The following is a 19,728-nucleotide window of genomic DNA, read 5'->3' as shown; positions in this document are numbered from 1 at the left end:
TAGTTTTTTTTTTTTTTTGCAAAGTCACAATAATAGTTTAAAACCAGCCATGAGAGTTAAGGGGGTAAAATGTGGAATGCAGCATCACAAGCATTGAACAATATTGAGTATAAAAAAAAAAAAAAAAAAAAAACTGAACACGCCACCGCTCGAGAATGCCGAAGTGGTCCACTGAAAATCATTAAACACGTGAAACAGTTACACTAAAAAGAGCATATTGAAAGGAAATTGCAGGGAAATTCTGGAGGTCTTCCATTTGTAGAGCAGTGAATGTGGTGCTTTGGACTTAAGTTAATGTCTCTCCTTTGGTTACCTACAGAGAGAGAGGAAATAGAGTTACTGTGGGCCCATCAGATTTGGCAGCAGTATACAGAGTAAAGAGTGAAAGGCGAACCCATCAAACACACACAATCCAAGACACTGTGAGCATAGGTAAGTGTGTGTGTATTAAATTGTACATAGATCACTTACTCTGGCCTCAATATATTCAATTCTCCTCTCCAGCGCGGTCAGCTTCTCATTCAAAGTAGCCAAGCGGGATCTGCAGGACATGTCTGAAGAACACAGTAATTTAAGAAAACATTCGCACACACGCACAGACACATTGGCTGAAGACACTTGTTCCGATTCACTAGTTTTAATTAATTGCTATTTTATAACGATATGCAGTGATTTTTCTTCCATTCATTTATTTTTTTTTTTTTTAAAAAAACCTCAGATCCCAGGAAACCGTGAGGTACCCTACGTGTATATGAACCTATGGAGGTCTGTATATGAACGAACGAACGTACATACATCATAGGTACGTACGCGCGCGTATGCGCGTGTGCTCAGTAGCGCCAGTTCTGCCAACTCCATCAAAAAAGAGAAACGTAGACACGTACCGAAAGCATAATCTCCTGCAACTAAATAACAATACATGTTATATATAAATAATACAAAAAATGAAAGAAAACAATCTGTTTACGACACCAAGTTTCTGTTGGACGACATCCACCAGGTCACCTGGCCGCACCGTTTACGGCGGTACTACGGACAGCTGAGTGGGCCTCGCGCCTTCTTCCATCCACACTGAGTCTGTTTGTATTCGTCGTACCACCACGTTTATATTTGATTTATTCGTTTTAGCTGATGCCTTTGGCTTTCGCCAAATCGAATTACAATTTTATTTACCCATTTACAGAACTGGATAATTTTACGGGAGTAAAGTTGCTCAATTGTTATCGAAGGTGAGGCTCAAACCTCGACCTTCGCCTCCAAAGGCAGCGCCAACCACTACGCTACCTGACGGATGTGGGCAAGAAAGAGCGTTAAATAGCCGTCATTTATTGGCGATTTGATCATTAAATTACACTCAAACTCAACTTCAACTTAAGTACTGTCACTCCCACACAACACACAGTTAGGACATGAAAACTGGGAGTGGTTTCTCCTGGACCGCGGTGTGACACTGAGAGAACATGATCACGTACTGTTACTGCTACAATACAGTATCCAACTGAACACACTGTGTGTGTGTGTGTGTGTGTGTGCGCGCGTGCGCTCGTCCGGCCTCCAGACGTACACAAACAACAGGTGCTGCTGTTGATCATGGTATTATAAAGACCCTCGTCTCAGTCCGGCAGAGCTCATTCATCATTAAACCCGTAATTCAGTGTCGCATCAACTGTGGGCAGCAGCGGCGACGGCAGCCCATAATATGCTCCATCATGTGTCCTAAACGGACGCGCTAACAACACACACACACAGCTGAGCTACCGTTCAGCTGCGGCTCGCCCGCCTACCCACAATGCCGGTGCGGAAATTTCGTCTACAAACACATCATTATGTCTCATTTTACTCGTACTCACCAAAGGAATTTAGAAAATCGGCTATTTTCTTGATGCTGCTGGTTATAACTTCGATATATTCCCGGTTGGCCCAGTCCTGGTGGATCTCTCTCTGGACGGGGTCTTCCTGGCCCGCCATTTTCTCTCGGGTTGTGTTTCCCGCCCGGCCCTGCCGCCAGGTGGTGCTCATGTCTCCGAGGCGCCGCAACTCCGCTTACAGCCGCTAGGGCCACGAAAAGGTGTGAAAACCGTTGTTCGTGCGAAGCGGCAGCAGGGGGCAGAGTAGTTAGAGCGCCCACCTCCACGTTTCACTTCCTGCTGTAACACCCCCGAGCAAGGCGTTCACCCTAAATTGTAGCGGGCAGATTGCTTTAATTGAGGTGCTTCGAAGAAACGCATCAGCTACATGAATATATCCAAGTTATTAGGGGTTTTCAGAATTGTAACTGATGAGTAAAGTTTTTGTATGAAAGCGGTGGTCCCTGAGGTGTCACATCTTTAATTCTTTCTGACACAATGATTAAAAGAATTTCCAGCATGAAAACTGAGACTGTAGCCCAAAACTTTTGGGTTGTACACAAAAAAAAAAAAACTGAACAGTAAATGTAATGTTAAGCACTTTATTATGAGTCATATTCAGATTTTACGGTTATAAGTACACACACACACACACACACACACACACACACACAATCTGAAACCCCTTGTCCCACAGGGGGTCACAGGGAGCTGGAGCCTAACCCAGCAACACAGGGCACAAGGCTGGAGGGGGAGGGGATACACCCAGGACAGGACACCAGTCTGTCACAAGGCACCCCAAGCAGGGATCGAACCCCAGACCCAACGGAGAGCAGGACCCAGTCAAACCCACTGCGCTACTACGCCCCCCATAAGCATCCCTATTAATGTAAAAATACATGTAGTGTGGGGGGCGCGGTGGTGCAGTGGGTTGGATTGGGTCCTCCTCTCCGGTGGGTCTGGGGTTTGAGGCACCGATGATCTTTGCGGCTGTGTTCACTGTCCGCTGTAGGGTCTTGCGGTCTGCTGCACTACAGTTCCCGTACCAGACAGTGATCCAGCTGGTTAGCACACTCTCAATTGTTCCCCTATAGAATGTGGTGAGGATGGGAGGAGGGAGACTTGATCTTTTAAGTCGGCGCAGGAAGTGGAGCCGCTGTTGCGCCTTCTTGGAGAGTGATGTAGTGTTGGTGGTCCAGGTGAAGTCTTCTGTAATGTGCACCCCCAGGAATTTAGCGCTGCTGACTCTCTCCACAGTCAAGCTGTCGATGGTCAGTGGGGGGTGGTCAACAGAGTTCTTCCTGAAGTCCATCACAACCTCCTTTGTCTTAGTTACATTGAGGGACAGGTTGTTTGCACCACACCATTCAACCAGTTGTGCCACTTCCTCTCTGTAGGGTGTTTCATCATTGTTGCTGATGAGACCTACCACCGTTGTGTCATCAGCAAACTTGATGATGTGGTTGGAGCTGAACTTGGCAGTGCAGTCGTGGGTCAGCAGCATAAAGAGCAGCGGGCTGAGCACACAGCCTTGTGGGGCACCTGTGCTCAGTGTGGTAGCGCTGGAGGTGTTGTGGCCGACACGGACTGACTGAGGTCTTCCGGTTAGAAAGTCTAGGATCCAGTTACAGAGGGAGGCATTTAGGCCCAGCAGGTTTAGTTTGCTGATGAGCTGTTGTGGGATTATTGTGTTGAATGCTGAGCTGAAGTCGATGAACAGCAATCTAACATAAGAGGAGTCTTTGTTTTCTAAGTGGGTAAGAGCCAGGTGGAGGGTGGAGGAAATGGCATCGTCCGTAGAACGGTTTGGACGGTATGCAAATTGGAGCGGATCAAGTGTGTTGGGGAGATTGGATTTGATATGGTGCATGACTAACCTCTCAAAGCACTTCATCATGATTGGGGTCAGTGCTATGGGACGATAGTCATTCAGGCAGGACACAGGTGACTTTGGTACTGGGATGATGGTGGTGGGCTTGAGACATGTGGGGACAACTGCTTGGCTTAATGAGATGTTAAAGATATCTGTTAAGACATCTGTCAGCTATTCAGCACAGTCTCTCAGTACACAGCCTGGTATGTTGTCAGGACCTGCAGCCTTGCGTGAGTTAACCCTAGATAGGATCTTCCTTACATCGACTGGAGACAGATAGAGCACCTGGTCATTGGGATGTGGGTAGTTTGTGTGCAGGTTTGTTATTCTGCATTTCAAACTGTGCATAGAACTCATTGAGTGCATCTGGGAGGGATGTGTCGTCATCACAGGCCTGTGGCAGGGGCTTGTAGTCTGTGATGGTCTGAATAGCTTGCCACAGACTCCGTGTGTCCTTGCTGTCACTGAAGTGATTATTGATTTTTAGTGCATATAACCGTTTTGCTTTCTTGATGCCACGGGACAGGTTAGCTCTTGCTGTTTTGAGGACTGCTTTGTCTCCCGATCTGAATGCGTCATCACGGGTCTTTAGCAGCCCACGAACCTCTGCTGTCATCCATGGCTTCTGGTTGGCACGTGTGGTGATGGTCTTGGTGACTGTCACATCATCAGTGCACTTTTTGATGTAAGCAGTCACTGTTTCAGTGTATTCCTGCAGGTCTGTGTGGTCACGGTAGGTGGCTGCCTCTTTAAACATGTTCCAGTTTGTGTCCTGGAAGCAGTCCTGTAGTGCTGAGGTAGCATCGTCTGGCCATACTGTGATCTGCTTTTGGACCGGTTTGGCAAGTTTGAGAAGTGGTTTGTATGCTGGAATTAGCATAGCAGAGATGTGGTCTGAGTACCCGAGATGGGGGCGGGGTGGAGCTTTGTACGCATTTTTTACTGTTGTGTAAACCAAGTCCAATGTGTTGTTTTCTCTTGTTGCAAAGTTCACGTGTTGGTAGAGCTTTGGCAAAACTGTCTTTAAGTTTGCGTGATTAAAGTCACCGGATATTATGAAAAAATACTGTGTTTGATAAGATGACAGGGGGTAATGGGTGGCATGGTGGCACAGTGCTAGTGCTGCTGTCCTATAGTACCAGGGTGCTGTGAGAGGCTGTGGGTTCAATCCCCACTCAGTCTGTGTAGAATTTGTATGTTCTCCCTGTGTCTGTATGCATTTCCTCCTCCAGTCTAAAAACATGCTGTTCAGGTTCACTCTGTGTGTGTGTGATGGAGAGAGTGTGTTTCACTGATGTATGGATGAGTGACCCATTGTAAGTATTGTACCTAGCAGTGTAAATCACCTTGGTGAATAAGGCGTGTGGGCTGGTAACACTACACAGAGTTCATTGGAAGTTACTTTGGAGAAAAGTGTTGAATAAATGTAATTGTAGTATGAACTCTACTTCTATGACTGGTTATACTAATATTTTTTCAGATATGTGGAAGACAGAAGGTTTATTTCACATTAGATTTAACTGATGTACAGTGATACACCGGTGCATTTAAAAGTGTGTGCTGGCTCAGTGATACAAAACAAATGAGAAACAAGTGATATTAAGTGAATTTAATCAGTCTTTTTAGTTATAGCAAACAGATTAAATACATTTCTAACAGTCATATGATGCCAAGACCCCTACAAATAATGCAAGTTGTCTTAGCTGCATTACAGTTAAAGTAGCTTACCGAGCAAACTATGGGCACTTTTCAAGTCCCAAGCAGTTTTATAGGCCTTTTGGTTTGGATTTCACTTATTGGACATATTTATAAACCCAATATGTAAGTTTCATACTGTTTTATGGTTTTATGTGGCTGTGACATTTGGTAGTCCATGGTAAATGGTTCATCCTGCTAAAGTTACGGTAGGTGTGTATTAATAATAGTAATAATGCTGACACTTTGCCCTTCACTGCCTTAAGCTGTCAAAATGTGATAAAAACAGATAAAACACTTGGTTTCTTTGGAAATATGTTCAGTTATTTTTATCTGAGTGCTACAGTTTGTGTTCACTGGCACGAGCACAGCATCAGTATCAGTTTTACTTATTCTCAGAGTATTATAGTTAGCTGTTAATTCTGACAAGAGACATAATACTCCTTTTTACAATTCGGAATTAATACCAATATGCCTTCATTCTTGAACAAACTGTGCTTCATAGTATATTTTAATGTACGTCATTCAAATGGTCACAGATTTCTCAGTATTCTGATGTGTGATTTTGCAGCTTTTTATTTATAAATGTCAATTGAATTTTGCCATTAAATTCAAGTAATTGGGGATCCAGATTTGCTGTTAACGAACAAATGCAGTTTATGGAACTGTAACTTTTTATGAATTCAATATTTATGAGAAACAGGAATGCATTCACAAATCAGTGCAAGACTGGTTAATTCCACCAGCATGACTGACCATATTTACATTACATCATTTTAGCTGCCACTAAATATTCTAACCACTACATCACCTACTCCATCTATGTCAACCTAAAGATATATATGTTGCAAACATTTTGCCTCCACTTCAAATTTACACCAATGTAAAAAAATCTACTTGTGTACATACACTTACTAAGATTCTGTACTGCAAATTATGAAATAATTAAATGTATAATTAAAAGCACAAATGTGGGGGGCACGGTGGTGCAGCAACCTTGGCTGGGTCCTGCTCTCCGATGGGTCTGGGGTTCAAGTCCTGTTTGGGGAACCTTGAGACAGACTGTTGCCCCACCCTGGGTGTGCCCCCCCCCCCACTCCAGCCTTGCGCCTTGTGTTGTCAGATTAGGCTCCGGTTCGCCGCGACCCCGATTGCGTGTGAAAAGCCCAAATACAATTATAAAGCCATGAAAAAGGAGAAAGAAAGAAAAATTTGTCTGACTGATTTATTCTTCAGGCTGTACTCTGTCTCATACACTATGCTTCTCTGGGAGGCCATGGACCACTGTGAGCCTGCACAGGAAAGTTATTGAATCTGTATGTACTCTGACTTTTGGAAGCCAGATAGATGCAGTAAAAATCAACATGACTTCTTCCACATACCTCTAGAGCAATATACTGTTATTATGTGCCAAATAATTTGGTTCCCCATAAAACCCTGATTTGCCAAAAGCAAGGTCACTGGAATGAGCTATTACTTGTGGGCCGCAGTGTCTATTCGGCAGTAAAGAAGGCCAGACTGCAGTGAACACGCTTGATCTGGTGTTATAACTTCAGGAATACAAGGAAAGTCAATACCATTTAATTTGGTGAAATGTAAATCGTTGCCAGCATGATTATTTTATAGGGTATCAGCAGTATGGTTTCATATCTTTATTTAAGCAGTCTGGGAACATTGTGTAATGATAAGTGCTAACCTTGCCCTCTTTGATCTTGCATACTTTTTATAGTTATTTATTGTACCTCTATTTCACTGTGAAACTATCTTCTTTTTTATTTTTCCCTATTGCCTTACAACAGAAGCCACTTACTGTATATGCTGTTTTACCATTGCTGAAGGTAACATACTTTACAACATTACTCATATCTCTGCCTGGGTTGGACACAGGAGATGTTTACCTGAACACCAACAGAAAGGGTTAGATGAGAAGAAATTAAATTAAAGCACACACTGCTAGATAAAATTAACTTTCTTTACTAAATTAAGAATAATTATCTTTTCGGTCCTTGGTAGCATTCAGACAAACCCATTGGAATGATTTTACTTCAAATCTGAAGTCTTGGACACACTGAAATCTCTTTGTGTATTCTTAACCTTATCTTGTGATATCTTGTGACTGTTTAGTCTTGGATGGATGGATGGATGGATGGATGGATTAGCAATGACCTTTACCTGAAATATTTGTCTCACTGTGTTCTTACTAATGCCTTTGTTCTAAGTGACTTACAATGTTATTAACACATTGTAAAAGTGCAAACAAAATATTGCCATTTCAGCAACACACTCATCAGTTATAATATAGGTTCTTGTACAATGCTACTGCTACAACAGCTTAAGAAAATATCTACCTTTTTCCAGACAATAGGATTTTTATTCTGTACGACGACATTTCTAGTTGTTACATGGACACTTTACATCCAGAACTGGTGCTTTACTGTTCAAAAGTATCTCTGCCATGTATCAGATGTTTTGAGACAGATACACATTTACTGTCTCAAACCCAGAAGGTTTTTTGGTCTTTCAGTAGTATCAGTCTGACTATATTTAGGATAAATCTAATGCTTCAGTGTCTAAATTACCCTAGAAATCATTACTGTTAAAATAATGATAAAATAGCATAAATAAAGTCTGTGATTAAAGGAAGACCATCCAGTGTCCAATGTTTGTAAGTCACACTATACAGCACCCTGATGGCATTGCTTCAACATGCTATGGAAAGCAAAAGACACAGGGAGTGATCCTATGAGCTTTATTTCTTTGTCATACATGTCCATGAGCCAAATTATTAAAATATCTGTGAAACTGGTTGAAAAGGAAGTGCAAAAACCATCAAAAAAGGCTGCAAAAGGCTGTTGTGGAGCACTGCAAGTTGGAAATGGTTACACGGTGAGACAAAAACCTTATGCAGCAAGTTTTACCAAGGGAAAAATAGATTTTTATTAAAACAACAGTCTAAAAGAGAGGACATGACTTCTACAAGACAAACACTACTGAAAATAATACCAATTAAAGTTAAAAATGAAATTAAAATATTACATATTATATATGTTATTAGGGGGTGCGGTGGCGCAGTGGGTTGGACCACAGTCCTGCTCTCCGGTGGGTCTGGGGTTCGAGTCCTGCTTGGGGTGCCTTGCGACGGACTGGCGTCCCGTCCTGGGTGTGTCCCCTCTCCCTCTGGCCTTACGCCCTGTGTTACCGGGTAGGCTCCGGTTCCCCGTGACCCCGTATGGGACAAGCGGTTCTGAAAATGTGTGTGTATATGTTATTACTGTCTAAGACATAGCTCTACATGAAGGTCGTTTTCATGTTCAGTGCATCACATTATCCAGATTTATTTATGCACATTTTTAAAGCATAAATTTTATGCATTTATGCAAATTCTTAAAGCAGTCCATGACCATGAATGCCTCTGGGTTATAGGGATTAATTTGAAAAAACTGAGAAATGTAAAACATTTTAGTAATACAGAAGCATGTTTTGACAATAGGTAAAACTGTGAGTTCTGAAGACTGGCTGGTTTTGGATTTTCCTCATCCTTTATTATTAGGTTGACCACATCTGGTGTACACATGCACACACACTTTCAGAACCGCTTGTCCCATACAGGGTCGCGGGGAACCGGAACCTACCCAGTAACACAGGGCATAAGGCCGGAGAGGACACACCCAGGACGGGACGCCAATCCATCGCAAGGCACCCCAAGCGGGACTCGAACCCCAGATCCACTAAAGAGCAGGACTGTGGTCCAACCCGCCAACCAACCAACCAACCAACCAACCGCTTGTCCTAACCCGGCAACACAGGGCGCAGGGCTGGAGGGGAGAGGGGACACACCAGGATGCCAGTCCGCCGCAAGGCATCCGAGGAATGCATTTGAAGATAGCAATATTTTCAGAAAGAAAAGAAATGAAGATAGCCAACATTTCTCAGAATGATTTACTGTACTGTGAACTCAAGTGTAGAGTTTGTTTACAAGTGAGAAGTGCAAATAGTGATAGTAAACCCATGGGAGCACGGCACAGTGGTGGGGTGGTTCTGTGAAGACGCAGGTACTCTGAGACTCAAGATGTGAAGGTGTAAGGAACTTCGACCACTGTGGACTCGGACAGAAACACGATGCGGCGACGCAGGGAACTTGGTTCAGTGGAGGATTGGAGACATAAGGATCAGAGAAGGGATGAGCAAGTCAAACAGAGAACTAAGTTCCTAAGCACTGTAGAGGATTCTGGAACCCAGCAGCTGTCTTTCTGTCTTTTAAGGACTTGTTTGTTTGAGCGATTGAAGATGCAGATGTGCTGGTTCTACACTGTTCTGTGTGAGGATCCCTGGTGGTCAGTCGGGGTCCAGCTCTCATGGTTCCTGACATGATGCGGGTGGGACCACACGGAAGACTCCCTCAATGTACATTTTTTGTTATCGATTTGTGCTGAACTTGCATAGCTGCTCTTATATGGGAATCTGAACCAAGTTAGCCACAAGTGTCGCATTTGGGACGGCTTAATATCTTGTGAGGAGAGGTTTTTCACTGGGTTCTCACTCAGGCCACCTCCTGGGAAAAAAAGAATGTAAGCTTTTCTGTTTAAGATGAAAAAAAATACCAGGGCATACAGCAAAAAAAGAAATAAATAAAATAAAATAAAAAACACCGATACTATAGGTTATATATATACCTGGACATACACGAACCATTTGTCTTTTGACTCGCTCACGTGCGAAACCCGCCAGAGAGACGCGCGAGTCTGTCGGTTCACGTGCGTAACGGCCGGCCGAGCACAACTCACCTGACAGCGCCGTATTATAAACTGAAAAAAATCTCCTTTACAGACGTCTGATTTAACCAGTAATTGTCATATCCAAAAAAAATGACTTCATATAAGACTACAGGTAAAAAAAAGAACATAATCGTTGCTCTACTAGACTGGGTAATAGCGACATAAACACCCTGACCCTCCTCACAAACTCGGTCGATTCTCCCGATCGCCGTAACCGCTGGATGTTATTGATATTTAAATACCTCCTTTTCCCCTCGACACACATGGTACTGTACAGTTGCCTGCAACATTTATTAAAGATGCCGATAAACTACAGTTGATGAAGAATCTGGTCACGTGAACTGCCTGCCGGGAAACCGAATTTCCCAGATACTCAGCATGTATAATTATTTCCTCTAAAATCTTTCCGTGAGAAGAGATTTTTTTTACGATGTTTAAGTGACATAAACTCAGAGGAGATGAGCCCATGATTATCAACGTCAAACACAACTTAAACGAACGTGCTCTTAAATGAAATTAATTTTATACTTGTGTATCGCTGTTGGGTCTTTCAAAATGTTTATTGCTGAATGGACGTTTTTTTTTTTTTTTTTTTTTTTTTTATTTTCCACACAGGTTTAAGATGTCTGAGAAAGTTCGTGAATACCGGGAGCGCTTGGCTGCGGCTTTGGATCAAGCACTAGAGGACGATACTCTGTCTGAAGAGGAACCAACATCAGCTTTTTGTGCAGCTTCTCATGGGATGGAGACGGGGCCCTGTGCCTCCTCTACGGTGACACCAAATGAAGCTCTGCCACTTTCGGACAGTGATGTTTCCCCCACAAGGTGCAGCCTGGACTCCCCGACTGAAGTGGGGGACACTGGAGATCACAGGTAAGTACATCAGGTACACTTGCTCCTCGGGTTACGAACGGACAGGTTATGGATCCCCCAAGATACCTAAATCTGGAGATTTCCTCAGAAATGCACACTTCCTTCATGTTTCTATCTAAACTTTGTGTTTGCAGTGGCGCGAACACAAAATGCGTTTACCTGCTGAACGGATTGATGTCAGTGGAACGCAGAAGAGAGCTGTTCACCTGGTTTAAGTCAGTCCCCTTCCATAGCGTTTACAGCTTCTGTCCGGTGTTCAAGAGCACTGGTGATTCTAGCAGTACCAGTATGAAGAGGCCAGCTGTCGCCATGGAAACTAAAGTGGAAATAATAAACAAAACTGAAAGTGGCAAGAAGATGAGGAATGTTGCACATGAATCAGTGAGCAATCAGGATTGAACAGGGGTTTGGAGACAAAAAAATTTATTTTGAATAATTTTAAAGCTGTTTTAGTATTAATTCAGTTTTGTTAGACATAGAAGTTTTACATTGTAATTTTTAAAATACATTATCGCTTTATTGCTCTACAGTATTGGTAAATCCTATATTTTTTCTAAATTAATCCCACAAATAAATTGAGGGACCTACATATTATTAAACTTTTATTGATTGTGACAGTCGTACTTTGTCGTCACTTTGGATTTGTAAAAAGTTACGAGCAGACCTCCAACTGTCTTCGTAAGTTGAGGAGCTGGTGTGTTTAGGTATTTAAAAAAATACAACTTTAAGTTTTAAATTTTAGGTAACTGTCCTTGACTTTTAGAGAAATGAATGCTTCTGCTTCAAGCAGTTGTGAAGGCTCTCTTTCCCAGCATGGATTCCAGGTCTTAGGTTAGTATGATTAATCATTGTTCTGTATACATTTTCAGGAAGATATAATTCCTAATATAATGGACTGTCAGCTGATTATGAATTGCATGTATCTCTCACATGGAAAGGGAATTCATACATACAGATGCTGGATGACTTGGTGGCCAAGTTGGAATTTGAGAATGTGCTGAACAGCGTGTGTAGTCACCAGAAGCCCAGCAGCAAAGCAAGCTCATGTCCAGTGTTGGGAGATGGTGTCAGCCATGCTGTGGTGGAAAGCACACCTGGGGAGGTATCAGCTACAGGGGAGGACCACGCCATCATAGAAACCGTGCTGGACATGGAGGAAGACTACAACGTTTAAGTAAAACAAAAGGGCCTGTTTACAGAGCGGAGAATATGACAAAAGTAATTTGCAGAACTAGTCTCGAGTAGAGTAAGAGCATATGGGCGCAATAGATTTACCAGCTCATAGTATTTTTGTTTTCAAAAAAGGCTCTTGAATTTACGCATTTAATATGTGCAAATACATGACAGATATGTACATACTTAGGAGGCAGTGATTTCCTTATATTTAGCAAGTTTAGGCATTTCTTCACTTCCTATCTGCTTATCTGTATATTCTCTTTACAATTTTCATGTGTATATAGTTTTGTGCTTTGTGTAAATATTCAAATAAATAGCTAAAAAAAACTGTCATCATTAAACCTTGACTAGCGCAACGAGACAGGTTCAAGTACTCATCTTATAACTGCTGTTTATCTACTAGATAAGAGTTGAAGATATAAATGAGGTTTTAGCTTTGTGAAAGAAAAAGGAAACCAAAGGTTACTCAAAGTTTTTTTTAAATTGTGTGTGTGTGTGTGTGTGTGTGTGTGTGTGTGTGTGTGTGCGCAAAGGAAATAACCAAAAGGCTTCTCACCCAACTGATCTTGCAAAATACTTGTGCCATAAACTAGAGCAAGCCAAGGTTCAGGTGTGTAACTCACACACAGTCTGAAACTGCTTGTCCCGAGCGGGGTCGTGGAAAACCGGAGACTAAACCAGCAACACAGGGCGTAAGGCTGGAGGGGGAGGGGACACACTCAAGACAGGACGCCAGTCTGTTGCAAGGCACCCCAAGCGGGACTCGAACCCCAGACCCGCCAGAGAGTGGGAGCTGACCAAGCCCGCCGCGCAACCGCAACTGTGGAATAATAAATTAATACCTAATATCTGGGAAAGGGGGTGCGGTGGCGCAGTGGGTTGGACCGGGTCCTGCTCTCCAGTGGGTCTGGGGCTCAGGTCCCGCTTGGGGTGCCTTGCGACAGACTGGCGTCCCGTCCTGGGTGTGTCCCCTCCCCCTCCGGCCTTACGTCCTGTGTTGCCGGGTAGGCTCCGGTTTCCCGCGACCCTGTATGGGACGAGTGGTTCAGAAATTGTGTGTGTGTGTGTGTGTGTGTGTGTGTGTGTGTGTGTATATATCTGGGAAAAACTACTTTGTTTACAAACTCTGCCAGTTTTATCTGTACATACTGGAATTCCTAGTGGCTTCTTATATGTAGTTCAGTCTTAGTTCCAGAGAAGCCATAAAAGTTACAACTTCAAAGAATTTAAGAACAGCAAAACAGGTATTCGGTAAAATAAAATTTATTTGTCCACTGATATCACAAAATTCAGCTATGCTTATCATGGACCAAACACTACAGTTAGAGAAGACCTTTACATTTTCTTCAGGCAGCCCTTTCACAAAGGTTTTAAAGGATGCCATCATTTAGTAAAGAGCTAAACAACAGTAGCATCTTGCACAGGAAAGCACAGGCAGAATAAAGACAATGGACACCTTCAATGTAGGTATGCAGACCAGAATGGTGACAAGATAAAATGCTGGATCATCAGGATATAGAAACTGTAGAACTGCAGCAATGTTTCATCACCACACTGCCTATGCCTACATGATTTACTTCCCAAGACCAAGAAGACTTTGGATGTCACTCTCAATATCGATGGTCAAGAACCTTCTGCTGTAGCGTTTAAATGGTTCACCATCAGGGCCAATGAGGAACTTCTCGAAGTTCCAGGACACGTCATTCCTGCACACTGGGCTCCAGATGATGGCCTTTGGGTCATTCATGAGGGACATCGGGTCATCAGTGGGGAATGGTAACTTCTCCTTAAGGAAGACGAACAATGGGTGTGCGTCTGCACCATTCACTTCGATCTTCTCTAGAAGTTGGAATTTAGGCTCAAAGCCATTTCCCGGACGGACATACTTCAGGGAGTTCAGGATCTCATCGTTCTTACAGTTCTCCTATAGGATGGAGTAAAACACATATTTAGCACACAACACACACAGACAGTCTGAAACCGCTTGTCCTGAGCAGGGTTGCAGCGAATTGGAGCCTAGCCCGGCAACGCAGAGCGCAAGGCTGGAGGGGGAAGGGACACACCCAGGACGAGACGCCAATCTGTCACAAGGCACCCCAAGCAGGACTCGAACCCCAGGTCCATCAGAGAGCGGGACCCCGGGCAAGCCCGCTGCACCACCGCGCCCCTCCCCCCAGTTAGCACATATCAAAAAATATTTATTTAGTTAAATAAACACGAATGTACAGCCAATAAGAGGACTGGGGTGGTCCATAGCCCCTATCTTGGAAGCACAGCGTATGAGGTGGGGTGCACCCTGGGCAAGACACTATCACAAGCCAATCTCACTCTCTCTCTCTCTCTCTCACACACACACACACACACACACACACACACACACACACAATATATAAAGCTGAAACTCTGAACAAAGAAGTCATTGGTTTAATTCATTGGTCATTGATATTATGGAAAATGAGTTCAATTTTAATTGAAAAGGCTAGACAACACAAATGAGGAGCACAGGGTGTACAACTGACTAGGCAAATACAGTAGTTTTTGATAACCACACTTCTCCAACCACATAAGTTTGGTTAAAAAAGGGAATTAAAATGCAATGTGGTAACTTTCAACCACTTCCCAATGGATTTAGAATCGCGTCAGCGGGAATCAGATGCCATGGCAATACCGTCTTACAGGCGAATATGAACACGATAGACACATTTTGATTTTGAAGACACCGTTACTATAATATATTTCCAGGTATAACATGATGAGTGGTATAACTGCGATCTCGAGTCTTTTCCCTAAGGCTTATCATGCCGACCTCAATTCATACTGTAACGACCTGGAGTGCCATGTTTGAGCGGGAAAATGGGTTTATTGTAAATAGATGAGAATTGTGGGTAAAACGTGAATTAGCTGACCAGCCGCGATTGTGAGAGGGATTATGAGTGCCAGTATTGGCCAGTGTGGAAGGAGAAGGAAAACTCGACAACTTGAGCTAGCTGGGTAGGTTGGTTTAAAGCGCCGCGGGTCCGACTGAGAGCTTAGTTAATTTCTATTGGTTCGTGCCGACGCCTCTCGCTGCGTGCCGCCGTTCCAATAATCGAAAGGTTCGTAATGAACTGTGTCCGTGCGTCGCCTTTTCCCATAGGAAGTTAACCGAGAGCGCAGCGCTACTGTTAACGTTCATCGCGACGACGTCCCATCAGTCGGCTGGGACCCGCGATCCACACTTCCGCTCAAAATAATGTGGAAACTGGGACAACGAGTAATCAAATTAATCTTTCATTATTGTATTTACTAATCGCCTGCCACATCTCGTGGATCTGCAGGTGCGCGGCGCGCTCACCTGGTGGCCGAACTGGTTGCAGGGCGCCCCGAGGATCACGAGCCCCTTCTCGGCGTAGCGCGAGTGCAGCTCGTTCATCTGGGTGTAGTCCCTGGTGGTCGTGCCTCAGAGCGAAGCCACATTCTCGATGAGCACCACTTTGCCCCTGAGCGCAGAGAAGTTGAGCACCTCTCCCGTGAGCAGCCTGGCCGACAGCTCGTAGAACTTCTTCACACTCCCAGCCATGGCGGAGAGCGACACCAAAGCGCTGCTGTCTCGAAGAAAACTGCGCAATTCCTGCAGTTAAGCGGCTCTATGACGAAAGAGTGGGACCGGCCCCGAAACGAGGGGTGGTGTCGGATTGCAACACCGACCGTCAGAGTTCGCCACCGAAACTGGGTTAAAAGGAGAAGTCTGCACCGCACCACTAACCTCATCCTATGGAACATGAGCTTTGAAACGAGTACAGAAATAAAAATACGTTTTCAGTACCCAACGCAATATTATTACACACTAACACACCCGAGATAACTTCACTTTTACTTACAAAAACACCTCCAAACATTATTTACCATTCCAGATTAACATAAAGCCATACTATTCTGTTCGCTTCAGGTTTTAAATCTTATTAAGTTTATTTAGCAGGTACCGTTAAAAAAGCCTGTCGAGGCGAAGGGTCACAGAGCAAATTCGTGATCTGAGGCAATTCATACATGTACCGTGGAGTGAATACAATCAGTTTACCACAGCTGGATGAATTATGTTCAATATTCGCATTGTTATATACACTTATATAAGGTAAACGTGTATTTTTTGTGTTTGAGAGCCGGAGGGTCGAGGCGCTGACAGGTGGGCGTGTGCGCCATTCTGCCGCCAAGTGCCCTCCCCCTGTGCCTCTCGTTTTATCAGCTCCCAGAGTCCCACCACATTCCTGCAAAGTTTCTCTCATTTAACTATGTCTCATTCGCAATGTGGACACTGGACTGGTGCAACTGGAGGCATTTCCACCTTCAGCCTCCAGCGGGTGACAGAATGTGACGCATAAATGTACAACTCCTTGCGTTGGGTTCTCTGCAAACGCGAATTCGAAGGAAAACCATTCAAAAGCACAGCACAATCAATGACCAGAACCAGCACGGAATCCATTTTAACAGAAGAACAAACTGATCTTCTATTAAAATGTCATTTTCTATGGCAACAGTATCCATTTATACTTTTCAGTGTTTATTGTAAGTTGTTCTGTCTATGCTTAGAAGGAGCCTAGTATTTCTTTCTGTTGTCATATGTTATCAGCCATTTGCATTTGGCATTTCACCCCTTTTACAGTCACTTAGATGGACCAAACCGGAAAATAAAAAGAATCATGGTTGTTTGTTTAGGGAAGTAGCACAGCTTTACTTTAGCCTGTTTAGTATGGCTAGCGACTAACAGCGCAACTAGCGTCCAATGCTAAAATAATCCCTAGAGTCCAATGATAGGATGCTTAGTTCCGCTAGCGTCCAATGCTAAGCTACATACACAGCTAACAATCAGTGCTAAACTGCATGGATAGAGCAGCTGGAGTCTCGCGCGAAGCTACACACAGCGGCTAGCGACTACTGCTAAGCTACACTGCGTTAGCGTCCAATGCTAAGCTACACACAGCAGTCGGCGAGCAGCGACATGCGGATCGCGGAAAAATCTCCTCTGTCACCACCGGATGCTTAAAGTACAAGGGCTTTAAGTGATACAGTATATCCCTCCAGAAACACCTAAGACTGACTAGTATAACCAGTGATTGTTAATCTAGTTACGTGACTTGTCTGGCAGGGTTTAGTCGAGAGAAGTCACTAAATCATTCGGTGCCGAGGGTGGCCAACATACCTGCAGTGCAGGACATTCGATTCGTCGATTCGATTCAGTAACAGTTCACCACCACCACCATGTCCGAGCTTTTGATTTTGGCGCTTATTGTCCTCCTCATCGTGAGTCTGCTGCTCACCATACTGGGGTACGTGTTGTACTCGGGACTGCTGTCTGAAATCTCCGTCAGAACGGGGTCTCCTCCGATCAAGAACATCACGTTCGCCTACAAACTGAAGCAGGGGCCCTACAAAGAGTGCGGGGCGCTTTTCACCGAAAGCTGTAGTATCGGACCCAAACTCTCCAGCATCGGGGTCTTCTATGACGATCCAAACGAGGTGAGACGGAACGGTTTCATACGGAAGAAATGTGCCGTGTTAAGTTCGCTTTGCGGGTCAGCGTTAGCCTACCCTCCTTCCCGCCACGATCGCGTGCTCTTTAACACGTGGCACTCCGTGATACACGATAATCCGGCGAGCGTTCGCAGCGCGCGACCCTCACGAGCGAGAAAGTGAGAGGCACTCAGTGATTAACACGCTGAGCGATGGATACTGCCAGTGGTACAGTAAGTGATGTGGCCATTAGCAAGATTTAGATTACATTCTAATTCAAATTAAAACTGGAGACTTTTGACAATCATCCTTGCTCAGCTGCAGTGTGTCAAAAAAAAAAAAATGTCTACTTATAAATTTGCTTGTAGACATGCACAACAACCACATTTGGCTCTTCACCCAAATATGCCTCTTGCTTGGCATGCAATGTTTAGCCGCTCTTCACTTAAGTTTGCAATTTTCTTTGTTTTTGCAGCTGAGTTGATCTTTTTATCAGTTCTAGTACTGACCACTATCATTTTGTGCTACTTACATGCGACAGATCATGACATGTGCACTGATAGATGTGTCATTACTTATGGACCCAAAGGTCACAGGTTCAATTCCCATCCTTGAGCAAGGTACTTTCCCTAAATTGCTCCAGTAAAAAAATTACCCAGCTGTATAAATGGGTAAATAGTTGTAAGTAACTTAACATTGTAAGCTGCTTTGGAGAAAAGCATCAGCTAAGTGAATAAATGTATATGGAAAAAGTAATGACCCCCCCCCCCCCTTACAGTTAATAACTGTGCCATGTTTAGCTGCAATGACTGCAAACAAAATACTTCCTGTAGCTTTTGACCAGGGTCTCTCAAAACTTTGGAGGAACTTTGGATCACTCCTCCATGCAGAGCTGCTTTAGATCAGCATCAGTTGCAGGTATTCAAGTAAAGACTGGCTCTTCAGGTCTTGCCACAACCTTCAGTTGTCTGACTCAGATCAGAATTTTGATGAACCTTTTAATTTTTTCAAGGAATACTGACATTGACTCAGTTGGAGGTTTGGGATCATGATCTTGCTGCATGACCCAGTTGCACTTCAGCTTCAACTCGCACATCAAGATTTTTATGATGCAAAAATAAATTCATGTATCCTACAGTGATACCAAGGTGCCCAGATTGTGAGGCAGCAAACCCTCTCAGAACATCACACAGTTACCACCATGCATGGCCATTAATAGACAGTTCCTACATTGCAAAGACGTATTTAGTTTTTGCCAGATGTAAGGTGGCCCGTGTCATCCGAAAAGATTCTTAGATTAATCAGTCCACAGGACATTCTCCCACAAGTGTTGAATGACATTAAGGTAACAGCTGGTAATGTAGTAGTTAGAGCTACTGCCTTTGAATCCAAAGGTTGTAGGTTCAGTTCCTACCTGCAGCTGTAGTACCCTTGAGCAAGGTACTTACCCTAAATTGCTCCAGTAAAATTATCCAGCTGTATAAATAGGTAAATAGTTGTAAGCACCTTAACATTGTAAGTTGCTTTGGTGAAATACATCAGGTAAATGTATATGTAAGTGGTTTTTGGTGAAATGTAGATGGGCTTTCATGTTCTTTTTAGTCAGCAGCACTTTCCACCTTTCCACTTTGCTGTGTCTCCCATTTTTACAGTGTTTTTCTTCTGGAGTCAGACACACTGATTTGAGCTGAGTCCAAAGAGGCGTGCAGATTACTCAGCATGCTACTCTGGGGTTCTTATTGAGCTCAAGAATGATTTTAGGCCTTGCTCATGGGTAGGTTTGGCAGGGCAGCCACTCCTAGGTAGATTCCCCACTGTTCCAAACTTTTTCTATTCATGTTTATGGCTCTGATACACATTTGACTGATGTTTAGAGCTTTAATATTGGCTGATTAACCTTGTCCAGACTGATGGGCTTCCACAACTCTTCTCCAGAGGTCTTCACAATATTCTAGTTAACTGTTTGCTTGTTTTCTTTGTTGCCAACTGTTGCTAGTAAGGT

The 19,728-nt window shown here is 43.7% G+C and overlaps 4 protein-coding genes and 1 long non-coding RNA gene across 5 annotated transcripts in view; 2 read left to right on the top strand and 3 right to left on the bottom strand.

The window, feature by feature from the left end:
* Positions 1-3: 3 nt before the first annotated feature.
* On the bottom strand, positions 4-2,003 carry LOC108936997 (probable protein BRICK1). Its single transcript, XM_018756714.2, has 3 exons — positions 1,851-2,003; positions 472-554; positions 4-313 (listed from the first exon to the last, which is right to left on the bottom strand). Exons 1-3 carry the CDS (start codon positions 1,966-1,968, stop codon positions 287-289), a joined length of 228 nt encoding a protein of 75 aa, XP_018612230.1. The 5' UTR covers positions 1,969-2,003; the 3' UTR covers positions 4-286.
* LOC114909390 (uncharacterized) lies at positions 686-1,278 on the bottom strand. The gene is made up of 2 exons (XR_003797275.1): positions 1,016-1,278; positions 686-905 (listed from the first exon to the last, which is right to left on the bottom strand). It is a non-coding gene; the product is annotated as an uncharacterized LOC114909390 (long non-coding RNA).
* Positions 2,004-10,248: 8,245 nt separating the features above from the next.
* Positions 10,249-12,416, top strand: LOC108937005 (uncharacterized protein C3orf62-like). The gene is made up of 4 exons (XM_029248413.1): positions 10,249-10,302; positions 10,806-11,063; positions 11,827-11,894; positions 12,002-12,416. The coding sequence occupies exons 2-4, from the start codon at positions 10,813-10,815 to the stop codon at positions 12,235-12,237; spliced, it is 555 nt and encodes a 184-aa protein (XP_029104246.1). The 5' UTR covers positions 10,249-10,302; positions 10,806-10,812; the 3' UTR covers positions 12,238-12,416.
* A 1,070-nt stretch (positions 12,417-13,486) lies between these two features.
* On the bottom strand, positions 13,487-16,024 carry LOC108937004 (glutathione peroxidase 1-like). The gene is made up of 2 exons (XM_018756732.2): positions 15,574-16,024; positions 13,487-14,163 (listed from the first exon to the last, which is right to left on the bottom strand). The coding sequence occupies exons 1-2, from the start codon at positions 15,796-15,798 to the stop codon at positions 13,813-13,815; spliced, it is 576 nt and encodes a 191-aa protein (XP_018612248.1). The 5' UTR covers positions 15,799-16,024; the 3' UTR covers positions 13,487-13,812.
* Positions 16,025-16,115: 91 nt separating this feature from the next.
* LOC108937003 (testis-expressed protein 264-like) overlaps positions 16,116-19,728 on the top strand; it is a 62,091-nt gene continuing 58,478 nt past the window's right edge. The window contains exon 1 of the mRNA XM_018756731.2: positions 16,116-17,732. Coding sequence (XP_018612247.1) covers positions 17,475-17,732 — 258 coding nt within the window. The 5' untranslated portion in view covers positions 16,116-17,474. The remainder of the gene's footprint in view (positions 17,733-19,728) is intronic.

This window comes from Scleropages formosus, chromosome 2 (assembly GCF_900964775.1).
Source record: "Scleropages formosus chromosome 2, fSclFor1.1, whole genome shotgun sequence".
In the NCBI taxonomy this organism is placed as follows: domain Eukaryota; kingdom Metazoa; phylum Chordata; class Actinopteri; order Osteoglossiformes; family Osteoglossidae; genus Scleropages; species Scleropages formosus.
This window is presented reverse-complemented; position numbering and strand designations above follow the sequence as displayed.